At 35.0% G+C, this 19,130-nt stretch overlaps 1 protein-coding gene across 1 annotated transcript; it reads left to right on the top strand.

Annotated features, from left to right (window-relative positions):
- The first annotated feature begins 312 nt into the window (after positions 1 to 312).
- Positions 313 to 11,124, top strand: Cdase (neutral ceramidase). Its single transcript, XM_076311439.1, has 8 exons — positions 313 to 486; positions 3,092 to 3,322; positions 3,527 to 3,622; positions 5,959 to 6,129; positions 7,115 to 7,230; positions 10,578 to 10,746; positions 10,867 to 10,879; positions 10,985 to 11,124. The coding sequence occupies exons 1-8, from the start codon at positions 313 to 315 to the stop codon at positions 11,122 to 11,124; spliced, it is 1,110 nt and encodes a 369-aa protein (XP_076167554.1).
- The last annotated feature ends 8,006 nt before the right edge of the window (positions 11,125 to 19,130 follow it).

Raw genomic sequence — 19,130 nt, 5'->3', positions numbered from 1 at the left:
ACATATCCTCGTTCACTGTTTTTTGTCGAAGCGCGTACGTGCTTCGTTCGATTCCAGTTTGTGACAAAAACGAATCGATTCTTTGATAAAAACGCCACCTTACCAAATAATTTATCTGCTTGGGGACGAACTCGTTGAACCGGGCACTGTATTCAAACTTATGTATTACGAACTTATGTATATGTATATGTTGCGAAAGTCGTTACTTTCAGACAGTTAGGCTAGAATGTATTCCTCGCTTAGATACGAGGTGGTAGGATGTCGTTCATCGATTTCCACTCGATTTGCTAGATGCATGGCTGTCAACCCGCCATGGGGTACAGTTTCGCAGCGGGCACGATCGACGGACCAGGATCATTTTCGTTCGAGCAAGGCACCAAAACGTCGAATCCTCTTTGGAACATAGTCAGAAATTTACTAGCGGCTCCCACGGATGAGGATGTCAAGTGTCATGGCCCGAAACCAATTTTGCTTGCCACAGGACGGGTAAGTTACTTTGGAAAATTGATAGTAATTGTTTCGAAAGAAGAGAGTCTCGTTGATTTCGATGAGTTTTAAATATGTTGTAAAACTCGACATTCTCTGGAAAATTTATAGTAATCGTTTCGAAAGAAGAGAGTCTCGTTGATTTCGATGAGTTTTGAAACTTCTTTGGAAAACATATAGTAATTGTTTCGAAAAAAGAGAGTCTCGTTGATTTCGATGAGTTTTAAAACTTCTTTGGAAAACTTATAGTAATTGTTTCGAAAGAGGAGAGTCTCGTTGATTTCGATGAGTTTTAAAACTTCTTTGGAAAACTTATAGTAATTGTTTCGAAAAAGGAGAGTCTCGTTGATTTCGATGAGTTTTAAAACTTCTTTGGAAAACTTATAGTAATTGTTTCGAAAAAGGAGAGTCTCGTTGATTTCGATGAGTTTTAAAACTTCTTTGGAAAACTTATAGTAATTGTTTCGAAAAAAGACAGTCTCGTTGATTTCGATGAGTTGTAAAACTTCTTTGGAAAACTTATAGTAATTGTTTCGAAAGAGGAGAGTCTCGTTGATTTCGATGAGTTTTAAATATGTTGTAAAACTCGACATTCTCTGGAAAATTTATAGTAATCGTTTCGAAAGAAGAGAGTCTCGTTGATTTCGATGAGTTTTGAAACTTCTTTGGAAAACATATAGTAATTGTTTCGAAAAAAGAGAGTCTCGTTGATTTCGATGAGTTTTAAAACTTCTTTGGAAAACTTATAGTAATTGTTTCGAAAGAGGAGAGTCTCGTTGATTTCGACGAGTTTTAAATATGTTGTAAAACTCGACATTCTTTGGAAAACTGATAGTAATTGTTTGGAAAGAAAAAAGTCTCGTTGTTTTCGATGAGTTTTAAATATACTGTAAAACTCGACATTCTGAACAACCTTTTCCTATATATGCAACGGTCTGTGGCCTTGGTTTTTGAATATTTTCACAAAAAATTGGTATCATTGCTTTGAATTCCGTCTACATATATGCATCCATGGCACCGTATCAACTTAACATAATTGTTACAACATAAAAGGTATCAAACTAGCTAGATTTATACTCGGTCCAACGAGACGGGTCAGCAAAAAAAAAATGAACGTTCATGTAGAATTCATGTGGTAGAAAAAGGTAGAGTGTGAGTTTGGTCTTGCCTTGGCCATACCTCTTCAAAAGATCTAGCCTAAACCCACTCTGACCCGACTTGAATGTAAGTAGTTGAATCTTTGGAAATACAATATATATGTATTTTATTTTCATCAATTTTAACAAGACATCAATTTGAATGTAAGCAGTTGAATTTTTGGAAATACAATATATATGTATTTTACTTTCATCAATTTTAACAAAACATCAATTTGAATGTAAGTAGTTGAATCTTTGGAAATACAATATATATGTATTTTATTTTCATCGATTTTAAAAAGACATCAATTTGAATGTAAGTAGTTGAATTTTTGGAAATACAATATATATGTATTTTATTTTCATCAATTTTAACAAGTTCATCCGGTAGAATACATTAGTGGCAGCTTTATAGCATATGTGTCATATAAATAGTCGACAAGCAGTAGTCCCATGATAATGCATACAGTGCCATGAACGCGTACACATAAGTAGAATTCCCTATAGTAGTAAGAATAGTTTGTTGTTAATATCTAAGAAACTAAGACCGAGGGACGGTTACATCTGTGGGAAAAATTGTTCAGAATGTTGGGTACCGATCCAACAAAGACTCCAAAGAATACACCTAATAGATCCAACGATCCCATAGATCCACTATTAGAGACGTTTTCTCAATGGAAGAACCATCTACGTATAATCATTACTAGAATCGATGTAACAATTTATCTAATGTCCTACTGGAAGAATTGAAAAAATCAAAGGAAAAAACAGAATGTTAAATTTTACATTTTTAAAAATCATCGAAAGCGGTGATACTTCTCTCTTCCGAAATAATTATAAAACTTACGCAATCTCGAAGATTAGATATTCGACTTCATCTGGACATAAAGATCAAAGGAAAGAAAAAGAATGTTGAGTTTTACAACATATTTAAAAATCACTGAAAGCAATGACACTTCCCCCTCCTAAATAATTATAAAACTTACGCGATCTCAAAGATTAGATATTCGACTTCATCTGGACATAAAGATCAAAGGAAAGAAAAAGAACGTTGAGTTTTACAACATATTTAAAAATCATCGAAAGCAATGACACTTCCCTCTTCCTAAATAATTATAAAACTTACGCGATCTCAAAGATTAGATATTCGACTTCATCTGGACATAAAGATCAAAGGGAAACGAAAAAGAACATTGACTTTCACAACACATTTAAAAATCATCGAAAGCAATGACACTTCCCCCTCCTAAATAATTATAAAACTTACGCGATCTCGAAGATTAGATATTCGATTTCAGCGATTTGTCGACCGTTCTTTCCAAGTGACTCCGAACTGAACAAAATTCCAAGATCCTCTGAACTTGCGTGGAATAATTGTTACGCGTGAATGAACACGAACAACGTAAACAGAATTCAACGAATTACTGACAATAGTTTCTTGCTGATATCTCCGAATAATTTTTCAGATGGTTGTACCGTACGAATGGCAGCCAAAAATCGTGGCGACGCAAGTCGCGCTGATTGGGAACGTAGTCATCGCCGGTGTGCCGGGAGAGTTCACAACAATGTCCGGAAGAAGATTGCGACAGGCTATCAGCACGGTCATGAACGAAGCCTCCGGCGACGAAACCTCCGTCATAGTTGCCGGTCTCTGCAATAGTTACAGCGATTACATCACAACACCGGAGGAATATCAAGTAAATCGTGAATTACCGTTACTTCCACTGTGTTTCGTACCCTTCCAACGGTTTCGAGTCATTTTCTAGCCATTAGAATCGATCGAAGTGGTCGAGTCTCTTCCTACAGACATTTTTCAAACTCGAGTTTCCGCGCGGTTATTCCGAAATCACCCGATGGAAAGTTACGTTTATCGATTACGTATTTCCATCGAAATTTTACAGATTCAGAGGTACGAGGGTGCATCCACTATATATGGACCTTATACGCTCAGCATTTACCTGAAACAATACCAGGAGCTCGTGATGGCTGCTGTTTTTGTGAGTATCCATACATATCGCATTCCATCAATTCTTTGTGGCACAGTGAGTTAAGAAATTCACTCTGATAGGCATGGTGGAATATTTTTCAACCCACAGCGAAACATTAAAATAACTCTGTACAAGTTGCATGGTGAGACTGTTAACGTTCCATCTGATAATTAAATATCTAATTAATCTATTCTTTAGTTTTAGTTCTTTTGTATCGTTTCGCGCGTTCAGCAACTGTGCCTCAAGGAGTTAAATAGCGAGAAACAATAATTTTGTAACAGATTTCCCATTATGATGTAGCACGAGACGTACACATGTCGATGTATTAATTAATTAATTTATGGGCGAACGACTAGCCGAAAATTACGAAACCTAGGTGTCCAAGATTCTAAACAGTTCCATTGCTCCCAAACGTGTTGGCCTTTGAAAATTTTACTTCAATAAATAAAGTCCTTCCTTAATATGAGAGAACAATTGCTAATCCAGACTTCGATCAACTCTTTGGAGCATAATGGGTTAAGAAACCCTGATATGCACGGTGGAATATTTTTCACAATCCACAGTAAAAAATTAAAATAACTCCATATAAGTTGCACAGTGAACTTATTAATATTTCATCTCATAATTAAATATTTAATTAATCTATTTTTTAGTTTCAGTTCTTTCGTATCATTTCACACGTTCAGCAATTACGTCTCAAAGAGTTAACAACGTTTTGTACTGTTCAAGCTGTGATTGCAATGGGAATAATTTCATTTTGTTCGAAAAACCAAACCACAGGTCGCAGGACAGTACTAGTGAGAGCTGTGTTGCATAAAATCGTTTCCAATGTAATTTCAGTCTAAGAATGTGTGCATTCCTTGTTCGAAGAAAATAATTTGACCGTTCAAGGTCACTCTCCCCACTGCGAATCGCATCTAGCATAACTCTTTTTTGCATCGATATTGTCCAATATAAACTTCGCAATTGACGAAGCTTGCCTCATTTTATCGATAAGGTACCTTGTATTCGGAGAAATATAATTTTACGTCACTCCATTTTATTTCTATGTTTCAAAGAGAGGGAATTTTCTATTCGTCGATAATAAGTTTTTATTCCAATGAAAGTTTACGCGAATAATATAGACGAGTAAACAAATATTTACCGACCTTGAACGATCAATTTATTTTGCTTCAACTGCAGCTTCGTAAGACGACATGCTATAATTCAGTGCCAAGGGAATTGTCTCGAAGAATAGCGGGAAATTAAGGAAATGGCTTCAGATACATCTACAGTCTCAATTTTCGTATGAACCCATCGACCTTCTATCTGAAAATTTATTTAAGATATTAAATATTGAAGATCGTATGCTTTAGCAGTGCAACGTTCTTGTTATCCTTCCACAATCTTGTTTCTTTTACAGAATGATCGTTCTTTCTCATCCCCACTACTCTCACAACCAAACTCAGCTCGTGCTCTCAAAGGTCTTTTCCAATTTGTCGAACTATACTCGTGTGTCTAACTTCAATATTGTCGAATAGCTGACACTCTTTTTAGACCTATTAATCGTGCGTGTTACGAAAAGTTCTAATTCCGTCTAAAGGATCCACATTCCTTCCAGAACGTTTTCAGCTTCAAGTAGTACAATAAATTATCGTTTTATGATTTCCACTTGAGATTCGAACGCATTTATACTTCGTAGACAGCGACAATCGACAATTGCAAAAAAGGACAGCTAGTGAAAGTGAATGAGAAAGAAAAAGAAAAGCCAATCCGAGAAAATGAGATTGAGCGAGACGTACATAGATTTTTTTCATTCGTTCCTACCATTTGAAATCAGGAATCGTATGAAATTTTTCAATCGTTCCATTGTAAATTGCAGAATCGATTTTAAACTTCGTTCAATCGTACGAATTAATCGCGTTGTACAAAAATGATCGATATAAAAAAATAAACCGTTCCTGTAAATTATCAAGAACGATTGCGAAAGAAGATGAACGGTATGATAAAAATTATCGACATTAAAAATAACTAAAAATGATCAAAATCACATCGTGTTTGGATTTAATTTCACCAGCAAGATCTCGTTAGTTTACAAGAAATATTTTTGTAAGAATCGAATCAAAAACTCGAATATTATCATTTTTTTTGCGAAGTCTGTGGTCTTTAAATGCTGGCCGACGGTTTTTTTTTTACAAAGGTAAGCACCAGCTCGTATCGTATTTCATATTTCACAGGTTCGAATGGGGTTCCCCTAGACAGTGAGGGTAGCGACGATCAAAGAACGAATAAAATTTGAAATTCGTGCAACGAGAATTTACCGTATACATTATATTATACAAAAATGAAATTCTGTACCGTTTCAGAAATCTCATGTAGATCCTGGTCCAACACCTCCCGATCTGAGCGAAAAGAAACTGCTCACTTTCGTCCCGCCAGTTCTCTACGATACTCCTAAGTGGGGCCAGAATTTTGGCGATTGCGTCAAACAACCACAAAAGGTCGCCTCACCTGGAGATATAGTCACTGCGGTTTTCGTAAGTGCAATCTAGAACAGAAACATTTCATTTTAGGTTAGAACACTCTGAACGACATCCGTGACCCAATCTGACCTCGCCAACGCCGTTGTATAAGATACATTGCGCAAAGTCTCATAATCGAACTTGTCTGCATAGACACGCGCAAATCCATTTCGAGAATATCGCTGCAACGGTTCGAACTCCATCGAGCGACATGTTCCTCCAAACGACCGATTACTATTCGTAATAACCGGCACGATGCACAATAACAACGCGAGATGCAATAGAAATGTACTCAACTTCGATGAACATCGAGAAATTAATTGAAATTATCGATTTTCATTTAACAATCATAGCCAATAAATTGGACATTTCATTCCGAGTCGCAATTACATCAATGAGAAGACATTAATTTTGTTTTACTAGAACATTGTGTCTCGTGTTCGGTGTTACTATGGTTGTACTCTTGGAAAATTTTAATCTAAATGTTCTCTTACCTGCAGGATGATTCGAAAAGAATTCGTAAACACTTTAAGAATTGATTATAAACGGAAGAATTTTTTGCAAATTGTCGACAAAGAAATTTCTCTAATCTTATATTATATTATACTATATCGAGTAACTTTTATTTGATAAAATTTTCTTTTTTAATCAATCGAAGAGTTTATTAACTAAAATAAGGAAATATACGACTCCGTGTTGTTATTCGTTATTGAAAAATAAACTTCTGAACACGCAATAGATTTTTTAATTATTTTCTAATCATTCTGTAGCATAGAAAATTTGTAATTATTTTGTAACAATTTAGAAAAGTTCTATTAGAATTGAAGTTTCCCAAGCAATGAAAATCATAACATTCTTCGTTTATCGAGGAAAGATGAGTTTATTGTAGAAAAGTAACTTTCGACGAGTAATTTAGAAGCAAAATATATAATGAAACTTCAAATTTACGAATTTCGAGTATCCGTGGGCGGTATTTGTTAATTTATCTTGTTTTGTATAGATTTCTGGTCATCCGCGTAACAATTTGATGACAGAAAACACATTCCTGACGATCGAGAGATTGACGGACGACGAAGTATGGATTCCCGCAGCAACTGACGCCGATTGGGAGACCAAGTACGTAAATCGGTCTATTTATTTGCAATTTAAATTCACGATACGGTATAACATACTTACACGTGCGCATCAATATTAATTAACACATCACATTCATTTGATATCGAAGAAACAAATGCAAATATTTGTCATAAATATTCTGTTAAACACGTGATGTTTAATATATATATATATATATATATATATATATATATATATATTAATAATAATAATAAAATATATAATATACGTATATATATATTTTTTTACCATTAAACAACTCGTATTAAAAATTCATGAAAAGATCATCGAAATGAGAAATTAAGAAATGTAGAATATTCATATTGGAAATTAATTGTAGATTGTTAGATTGTAATTTATAAAACAGTTTGTCCAAAAGTTACGTGATCCTCCAATCTCTTATAGATTTGCTTCTATAAATAAGTAGATAAATTTTACAAATTTATAAATTCATGTGGTCGCCATTCTTTCTCGTCGCCTGACGAAAATTGAAATTAATTTAATGACAGTTCAATGATTCGAGATATTTTAACGAGACTTTCGCTAAAAAAAAAAATAGTAAAAAATGATTACTTTTAGATAATGTAAATTTTCTGCGGATGATCCTTATTTTACACAATTATATTTATTTCTCCGATTTATCCAATGGGAAAAGGATGAATCACTAAAGGATGAATCATTTGAACGTTTTATCCTGTGTTAGAACAACTTTTGTATATCGAGATGGCTAAATTTTTGGAATTGTTTATACGTAGAGCACATCGTTCGAAATATGTCGAAATTAAATTCACAGCCATGACTTCAACAAACAGAGATATTGCCCGCGAAACAATTTGAAAGTGTAAGCAAATGCAGTGAATTTTCAGATTCAAAAGACGAATTTAGCGATATAACAAACGATCAAACAACTGCAGATGCTGTTACATATGTACACTTTGTTGATGTGTTTAGTTTCCAGTAGAAAAGTCCAAAATTTATCGGGGAAGATTGTCATAGGAAAATATACAATCTCCAAGAGAGAAGAGAAATATTTGAATTATGAATTATACATGGTGTTTTCGAACTGGTAGTACATTTCGAAATGAAATGAATTTATACGAAAAAATAAGACGAGAATCTAGAGTGACAATTTTTCATACAGAATTTCATTTCTGAATAATTCCATGTTGAAAATTCGTTGAGTACGCGCGCACTTCATTATACTGTAGATTAATTTGCGTTGGATTTGCATTTATAAACATTATGTATGTCATAACTTGTTATTGTTCCCGATTTGATTTCTCAATCTTTGTCAACCGAGAGAGAAAATTATTCTCGTATTCTAGTCTTTGAAAGGAAAAAAGAACACTTTAAAAAAACGTTATGATAATTATAATACACAGAAAAAGTATAATTAGCAGAAATATGGGAGTCGTTTTCAACCAGTTATACATTGATAAATTCTTCTGCAAAAAATATTTATATTTACAAGAGAATTGTATCTCTGATTTCTCAAATTATGAATTGTACATGCAATATTCACACATTATATTATATTTTCATGGCAATAGATACTAAACAAAGTATAGTTAAATTTCATCATACTATTGATAGTATCATAATAATGTCATAATGGTATAAGAATTGCCAGTTGCTACAATCATATACTGGTTCTTGTATGATATTTAAATTTCAAACGATATTCAGATAATCACACATCTAAATAACTTTTTAATCACCTTTTGCTGCACATAAAACCATCCACAAAAGATTCAGATGCAAATGATGACAAGTTGAAACATATAGACGTACCATTATACGATGAGACAATCATTTGAAGATAATTATGTTCTCAGATTTTTTTCAACCCATGATTTATGCTATTTCTTGATTAATAAATCTGACAAGTACTGTACAAAATATACCGATATTAATTCCAAGATTATTTCAATTGCACGCTATGCACTCGCGTCAATTACCACGAGCGTGAAACATAGCTCTAGTTTATATAACTCGTCGACCAAACATTCCCCTCTAATTGAAATAATTTCTTGTTAAAATTTGGAGATTATATTTTTTGCTACAACAAATAACCCTTCAAGTGCAGCGTATAATTTCGTCTCTCTCTATCCTAACGACTGACGCTTAGATAGCACACATCGTTGTGAATCTAGAACTTGTGTACTGGAAACTGAATATATCAACAAAGTGTACATCTGTAATAGCATCTGCAGTTGTTTGATCGTTTGTTATATCGCTAAATTCGTCTTTTGAATGTGAAAATTCGCTGCGTTTGCTTACAATTTCAAATTCCTTCGCGACCAATATCTCTGCTTGTTGAGACCACGGCTGTGAAGCAATCGAATTGCAGTTTAATAGTGTTTCGAACAACGTGCTCTAAATATAAACAGTTCCAAAAATGTAGCCTTGTGTCTCGATATACGAAAGGTTGTATAAACCGAAAATAAAACGCTCAATTGACGATCGTAGCTTGGACTCTGGCCGCTAGCGGAAGCAAGTAAATCAATGTATACAGCATGCCAACGCCATACTGAAAAATTTAATGTACGTTTCTTCTGGTCGGATAAATCGGAGAAATGGATCAAATTCGTGTGAAATAAGAATATTCCGTACAAACTTTGTATCATCTAAAAGCAGTAATTTTTTATTATTTTTTTTTCTTTTCAAAGAGTCTGGTTAACATATCTCAAATCATTGAAAACTTATTATTGTACATTTCATACATTTCAATTTTTATGGAGAGATGCTTTCATCTCCCCTCGTTCTGTCTGCATTTATATATAGATCTATAAATGTTCATGGTTCGATACAAATATATTTTTATATTTGGGGGGAAAAATTTTATAATTTTTGAATAAGCTTTCTTAATTTACAATTCTTAACCATTCATTACTAACTCATTCACCTTCCGACTTTAATTCTCTACTAGCTTTCAAGCTCTATGATTCCTACTGTTGAGCATATTCAATCACAATAGGTTGTTCAATAAGTTGTGTCGTTCGATAAACCTTATTGAAAAGTACTACATTGAACAGTATCACATCGAACAGTACTGTTCAATAAGTTTTATCAAAGAACAAAACTTATCGAGCAACGTAGTACTATACTGTTCGATAGGTTTTATCAAACGACGAAAATAACTTACAAAAGTAAGTAACTTGATACTTAGGGTCTATTCAGATTTTATTCGATATCGAATCTTAATTCCAAGAATCTATTTCTACGCTGTTCGAAACATTGGTGGCGCACACTCATATTTGAGAAGTTTATGTATATTTGTATAACGATATTAGAATCATCGGATAGACAAATGACGATAGTCAAATCCGTTGGTGTGATCGATACAGGTTCGAATGGAAAAGAACGTCCGTGGTACTCGGCTCGAGTCAGGTAACCATTACGTGGCAAGTCCCGGAGGACATCAAACAGGGTGAATATCGTGTTAGGCACAACGGTTACTACCGCTACATCCTTGGTGGCGTCTATCCGTACTACGGGGTGTCGAACCATTTCCAGGTAAGTAGAAAAGTCTCGTGAAACCCGTAGTACCTGTCCCCTCACTTCTTGTAATTAAAGAAATTCTGATCGACACGGATTTACTGGTTTGTAACGTACGAAATGTCCCGGTATTCTCAGATTCTTCTTTTTGGTAAGATGATTTCGTTAATCAGTGTTTATTATTCGAAAGAAGGTGTTGCAACTAATGAAAGAACGGATAATTAATAAGTAAGGATTTTGAATTTGGAAATTCAAGAAATTATGAAACTAGAGATAGTCAGATTTCCTGAGAAAAGAAAAGATCAAAATGAATATTTGAGATATTTAAAACCGTATTTTGGTAAGGTTAAAGGTACAAATTTAGAGATCTTTGAATTGACCAAATTTTTATATTAGTTTACAGACCTTGATAAATGGAGTGAAATAATCTTGTATAGCTTTTTTCTGGACCGAGCTACTGACTAAATTGAAGAACACTATTCAATTGATATCAAAGTTGTACAGATTTTTTTATATAACTCGAAAGTATATGTGACAAAGGCTATGAAAATATAAATTAAAAACGCTACTGAAAACTGGTTCGTACTTGAGAGATCATCAGAAGGGTAAGAAAAGAAAGAAGAAACGTAAGAGAAAAAGAATAAACGAATCACGTATCGAACATTATTTATCTTCGTTACGTAGAAATAAATTATAAGAAACGAATGATGACAAAATGAATACAAATAATATACATTAATAAATAAATAATAATAATGAAATCATTAGCGAGAGTTACTTTTCATTACTTATTACAATGGATAATTTTGTCGATCAGAGAACACAAAAAATTGATCGAAGCAATAAGAATTTTTAGAATTACCAATCAGCAAATAATTCCTTTCTTTTCGCTCTTTATAGTTAACCTCTCGAGCTCAAATTAGTTTTCAGTAGAATTCTTCATTCATCTTTTCGTAATCTTTGCAACGTATACTCTCGAGCTGTATACAAAAATTTTGTACGCCTTTGACATCGATTGAATAGTATTTCCTGTGAAGAGTGTCGATTATTCAGCATTGTCCAAGAAAGGAACTATATTTTTAAATATAAATATTCATTTTCTTTTCTCTTCATCGAGATCTGTAAACCAATATCGATGTTTAGGTCTAGGTTAGCTCTGCACTGAATCTACTCGTAAAAAAACATTGTACACGTTGAATACAACGTATTCAACAATTGAATACAATTTTTCTGTCACGTGTCACGGAACTAATTAATGAAATACCCAGAAACAGATGAAACAATATCCAAGATTAAATTACTTCGAATACACGTATTGCCTGCAATTGGTTTTTATTAAAAAAAATTTTTTTCTAATGCTACCATACGAGAAATTGATGCGATTCAGGCTGTCTCTATTCTTTCTCTCTTCTTCGTAATGTTGCAATACGAGAAGTTGGGGCGATTCGGGTTTTATTTCTATACTTAAACGTCAGTTCCCGAACTAGTCACATTGTGTTCTGTATTGTTTCTTTCAGGTGGTAGTTTCCGGATCAAACTTTCGTAAATGATGTTACTACGGATAACCCATGGTGCTTTAATCGTGAACCGCTTACGCTTAATTCGACTGATTAAATTCAGTCGCGAAACCCATAAGATACAGGTACGAAGTACAGCGATGTCTCAGGTATTGATCAAATTTGTTGCTCGAATTCACGATCAGTGTCATCCCCACCACTGTTTGCGTTGTCTTTGACCCAACGTATCCTATTATCCACTTCGAGCAGCCAGTGCGAGTTTGGCCAGTTGTGAGAAAAAGTTTTCTACCTGTGCTTCGTGTATTGATAATCGGTGAACATTATGCGAGACACTCTCGTATCTCGTGCGTTTACTTTTGTACAGTAGTATATATTGATCTCTTTGAAACAAGACCACGGTTTCGGATCGAATCGAACTCGCTGCGTGTCTTTTCGAACAGATGTATTAAAGATGTGATCGTTTAACGGTATAGCAAATAAAACAAGATCGATCGAATCGTGCGTTTGGCTAATTTTCCAAAGAGTAACTTCGAAAGGAAAAAAAAAAACAGAATATTCTACAGGGAGAACCCGGTAGGGGTTGTTTCTTCGTGCGGAAAATCCTGAAATCGGTATCTCCTACTCCCACGATTGACGAAACCAACTGATAAAAGTCTCTGTAGCTCGTAACGTGAAATTTTACAACGAAAAGTTTCGACCTACGAAGTTCGCTTCAATGTATTCGGTGATTTTCGGGAAGTTTACGCGCGCGAGCGTGATTCCTTTGCATACAAATGGGTCAAAGGAGCGAAACTTTCGGCGAGAGAGAAATCCCTGGAAGCACGAAATTTTTAACTCCTTGTGAATGTTCCTCGATGATATCTATGGTAAAGCTGAAGACCCTTGCAGGCAGAAGTTGAACAAGTTTGCGGTTTGGAAATGGTGATGATGAGCCACCGTTTGTTTAATCGGTGAGTCTGCTTTGGAACGTTGAAAACCGATTGGAACAATTTTCAGTGAAATATTCGAAGTTTGAACTGTGTTGGATAGATTGAATGTAGGAGGAGAATTGGTTCACTTTGAATCACATGAATGAAAATTGAACCGTTTCAAATGTTTTTAAATTCGAGCGGATGGTTTTGGATCTGAAGAACGGAAAACTTTGCCAACGTTCGTTAATATTTCCTTAATTATGCAATCTAGGATAAACGAATTGTAACACATTTTTACGTCGGAGTGCGGTGTTGTTGCGAATCGTGGTATAAAACGATGAGAATTCCAATCAAACGTCTTGAAAGTGAGCTTAAAATCTTATCGAGGAAACGAGGAACAGCTAATAAAGAATTAAAGTAAGTTTCGGGAACATTGCGAGACTTCCAGTTACGTGTTCCATTCGTCGCGAAACTTTTAGAACAACTTCTATCCAGTGCGAAACTTCAAGGATACGGTCTACCCATCGTAAAACTTCAGAGACAAGTACTACTCGACGTAGGAACTTCTGGGACGTGCTACATTTATCGTCAAGCTCCACAGACATTCCTCGTCCGATGTGAAACCTCATGGATACTTCCTATACGTTGTAAAAATTGTGAAATTTCACAAACGTGTCGTAACCAATGTGAAATTTTAGATACACGTTCCACTTATTATAAAACTTCAGGGACGTACTCTGCTCGTGGAACATCCTCGTGTAGACTGCAATCGAAGAGTAACATTCAGTATAAAGTAACGACTTAACTAGTCGCTACAAGGTAAGTACAATATCGTTTGTACACGTATCAGAGTACCAAGTTGTTAGAGACCTTACGGTGCATTCCGTGAAAGAGTTTACCGGGTGAAGGAGAACGTATCTAATATTTTCTAAATGAATTTACTGTAGACGAAGGACACTGTCTTGAATTTTCATCCAAACTTTGTTCCTCGTTCCGTGCTTCTCGAAGCCACCGTTTTTGCCTCGACAAGCTTCAGATCCAGACACCTAATGGTTCCACAACATCCGAATGATGCATTCTGCGTGCCGTAATACTCTATCATGCAAATCAAGAGGAGGAAACAGGAAGTAGGTTTTTTAATTGAAAATTAATCAAATTCATTTGTTCGACGGTGTACACTTCCCTGGCGACGAAAGCAATTTCGAGGAACGTTTAAGTTAATCCCTTCGTTGTAAAACGTTCGTTGCAACATCGATATCTTTTCACTCTGCGCGTGAACCCGAGTTCTGAGCTCGACTTTTAAATAAATTCGTGCCATTGTTATGGGAAAAGTAACGATTCCCCAACATAAGCATCTTCGTTGCATTTCGTTAGAACGAAATGCTACTCGTGCGTTCGGCTAACAGTAAAAATGTTGACGCACGTACGTATTGTTTTTTCAATTACGATTTTTGACATTTGGAGGTACTACGTATTCGAAAATGGAATTTTCCACGTTCATAGATTTACGTTACTGACACGTTTCACGGGTAAATATAGCGTTACTTAAACATAGACTTTTCCAGAGACAGGTCACTGACCTAACCTCAAACGTTGACGCAGTGGTTAATTATTCCACGTTCAAGACAAATAACTTCTCCGCTGGACAAACCGTCCAAGGATTTGTTATAAGCTAATACTTGGAGCACGCTAATCTTCTAGAAGGACTTTGTTGTTCCAGATTAAACTTTCAAAGCAAACTATGAACTGTAACCGCGGATCAGGTGGATCCATATTTATGATTAAGTATAAACCCGTAAATATTTCCCTGCCGTTTAAAACAACAAGAATCGCGCGAGCGATCGCGATCAATTACACACCCGGTATGAATCCGTTGGTTTCGAATTCAGAAACGATTGCAAATCGGGTAGAATTATTCCTCGAACGGGTTATTGAAAAAATGTGTTATCAACGCAATTCCCTTTAACGCAGAAATCGAAACGAGGAAATAACAGAGAACGTAAAATGCAATAAAAAATGCCTTCACAGAGGGCCCAATTAAGAGTACGTCCGGTTTCTGTCGAGATGATTACCGATCTTCGATTATTGGAAATCATTTTGATCCGACGGTACTTCCAAACCACTCGAACACCATAATTGGATACACATACACGCATGGAATACGATGATCTTTGTAATTAAGGAACTTGAATTATTATCATTGCGACGACATTTGTAATTAAGGAACAGGGATCATTGTCGATGCGTGATACACCTCGCTTAACATATTAATAGATTCATTCTGGAAATCGTTACGATGGTAGTGATAAAATTGATATATTCGTAAGCGATTGTTTCGCTGTGACTACTGCTTCGAAAGAAATGAATATTGGAACTGATTACGTCAAACTTGCCTCTCGAAACCACACCTATCTTATATCATACACTGGCAGTATCAACTCGATACACACTATTAAGCATCAGTATTTCCACTTGTCACGGTGAATAGACGCAAGGATAGAATGTAGCCGATATAAACATTTGTCGCGTTTCGACACTACTTTTCAATCGTCGGATTATTCGTATAATAGGTGGTGTAACATAAGAAACAATTTATAGTTTGTAATGCAAACTATAAGTAAAAGAAAAAATATATGTGACCGCAATCACGTAGAATACAATGAAACAGTGTGTAACTATTAGGCAAATTGATAGACAAAAGATTAAGTTACATGTGTATTGGACGTTATTAAGGTCCGGTTCTTACGAATCACCCTTTATATTAATCACACATGTAACATTGCAAAGCATCTTTTGTGCTTCTTTTGTACTTTTCAACGTACGGAAACTTTTGCCACGTGGCTCTCTCCTTCCCTTCAAGTACAACCCCCGATATGTAAGAAAAACGCGCCACTGTTCCGAATGAGGTAACATCGACCCCTCGAAAACTTATCGAGTTATCTTTCATTCGTAGTCGTCCTTCTTCTTGAACGATCTGTACCAACTGTACCGACGTCTGTATCGCGAAACGCGGGAACATATCTACACAAGTTCCTCTCGGTATATTTTAAAATAAGAAAACATTTGATAATCGGTAATGTAGTGTAATACTATAGCATGGCAGTGTAGAATAGTACTACAGCATGGTGATATAGAGAAATATTATAGCATGGTAGTATAGAGTAGAAGTACAGTATGGTAGTGTATAGAGTAGTATTGTATCATGGCAGTGTAGAGTAGTACTACAACATGCTAGTATAGAGTAGGAGTAGTACTATAGCATGGTAGTATAGAGTAGGAGTAGTACTATAGCATGGTAGTATAGAGTAGGACTACAACATGCTAGTATAGAGTAGGAGTAATACTATAGCATGGTAGTATAGAGTAGGAGTAGTACTATAACATGGTAGTACTATATAGAGTAGGACTACAGCATGATAATATAGAGTAGTATTATAGCATGGTGGTGTAGAGTATTACTACAACATGGTACTATAGAGTAGTACTATAGCATAGTAGTATAGAGTAGGACTAGAGCATGGTAATATAGAGTAGGAATAGTACTATAGCATGGTAGTATAGAGTAGGACTACAGCATGATAATATAGAGTAGTATTATAGCATAGTGGTGTAGAATAGTACTACTACAACATGGTGATGTAGAGTAGTACTATAGCATAGTAGTATAGAATAGGACTAGAGTATGGTAGTATAGAGTAGTACTACAGCATGGTAGTATAGAGTAGTAATATAGCATGGTAATGTAGAGTAGTAGTAATACACACAGTATAGTAGAGGTAGTATAGAGTAAGCACTACAGCATGGTAGTATAGAGTAGTACTATAGTGTAATATTATAGCACAATAGTACAGGATAATAATGCAGAAGTACATCTTAGCCGCAGAGAGAAAAACTGTGTAGTGTGTATAATGGTATATAATAATACTATAGAGTAGTAACCATAGAATTGTAGCACTATTTAATAATACATAGTACGATATTATAACGGAAAAGATAATAATACATCTTACAATAGCATCTTCTAATAGTATTATAATATATCACAGTAGAATTATTTACATTAGGGGTGACCTCAACTTTTCTCTCTCTATATATATATATAACTACTTTTAGTTCTTGAAATATTTGCAGAAAGATTCATAATACTGCACATCGTACTTCCCAAGTTACAGATACACTGATAGTAAGACGGATTAGAATGAGTTTGGGTTAGCTTTTTTTGGAAAGGATCTGAAAAGTAACTAACTGATCGGACCATCTCGTATTAAGTTTTTATTATATCATCGTTATTTGAAATTGTAATAATATTCAAGAGACCGATTATTCGACTACGAAAATTATATTTTCTTCGAACCAGAAATTCCACTAAATGACTGACATAATGTCTAACGAGTTTTAGCGTCTTTACGAGTTCTGTTTCTGTTCGAGTTTTTGTTTAGCACTTTATTCTTCGAACTGTAAAAGCACGTATGTTGTAAACGTGCAGCAAAATGTACATCGAGTATCGAATATATCTTCGTGAATATCTCAAAGACTAAAGGCAGTTACATGTGTAGGGAGAAGTTGTTCGTAATGTTGACCTCGACAACGTATTTCAAGGTCTTCAATATCGGTGAGGTCGTGCCCAATGTAAATAATTGTCTCTGTTACAATGACTGACTCCCTTTGGCTCTGTCGACCCTCCGACAGTCCTACCTTTTTTCCCGGAATATATGCGTTCGAAGATTAAAATAACACACCCTGTACAATTCGCTTGCGAGGCAACCGAACATAACCATAAATCAAAGGGATCAACCGGTAGCAGAACTCCGTCGAAAAAGCGATACAGACGGCTCATTTCTGCGAAAAACTAGAAAAGAACGAGATCGACAGTGAAACTTGCAACGTCATCCAGAGGAGCAAACGATACGGACCGGATTCGACACTTCTAAACAGAGACCAAGCGCTGGCAAGAAAATCCTTTTGTCTCGGTTCTTTTTTCAAAAGCAAGTTAAGCAAGTTTATAGAAGCAGAGTTGGCCATCATTGAAATCAATTTTCGTTCAAACGTGGAATTGTTTATTTCTTAAATGTTCAGATCAAAGAAGAAATAATTATTTGTTATTTATAACTTATTATTTATTATTTAAAATAAAAATAGTAATCATTGAAATAATAAATATATATATATATATATATATATATATATATATATATATATTACAATTATTTTATATTTTTAAAAATCTAAATTCCGACTTAATTCAGAACATTTTTTTTTACTTCTCATTTATTATTTATTACTCGAAGAAAAATTTCAATCGAGAATGAACAAAAATAAAGAATCCCCGGCACTCGTAAAATAAGGCGAGGGCTCGGTGAAAAAAAAGGTTGCACCGCTAGTGAACGCCTTCAAGGATCACTTTTATTTGTCCAAGGTGTGTAGGGTTGACTCCGATTGGTGAACCTTGGACTCGGTTAAAGAGACTCGTAGTAACACTTCGGTGTCGACTTCGTTTTATATGGCCTATTTTACAGCCGGCGAGTCGCGTATAACGTAATTAACGTCTTGGAATGGCCAATGGTTATTCCATACAAATTAAACATTTTATTGGATCAGATACGCCGAGAATTGAACGACATCTGTTCACGATAGTCGCAATTAAATGCTAAATGTGATTTTAAATTATTTTACACCACGACAAGTAAATTACTATTGGCCTAGAGGATTAGCCTACACCACAGCTACACGATTATGCAAATGTCTAAAGATAACTAGTAGCATTTCATTTTCAACGTGACCGTATCTCGCATTATTCTAAAATTTCTGAAGCATTGATAAAAATCAACACACGTAGGCCTATACATTTGATATTATTCGATATGCCAACAGGTAGATATTGTACAGAAAATTTGTACGACACCGAGAGTGACATTATAGCAACAGTGAGTTTCTTTTCAGGATACAGGGGTTAGAAGAAATTTCAAGGTCACTG

Source organism: Ptiloglossa arizonensis, chromosome 1, assembly GCF_051014685.1.
Source record: "Ptiloglossa arizonensis isolate GNS036 chromosome 1, iyPtiAriz1_principal, whole genome shotgun sequence".
Classification (NCBI taxonomy): Eukaryota; Metazoa; Arthropoda; class Insecta; order Hymenoptera; family Colletidae; genus Ptiloglossa; species Ptiloglossa arizonensis.
This window is presented reverse-complemented; position numbering and strand designations above follow the sequence as displayed.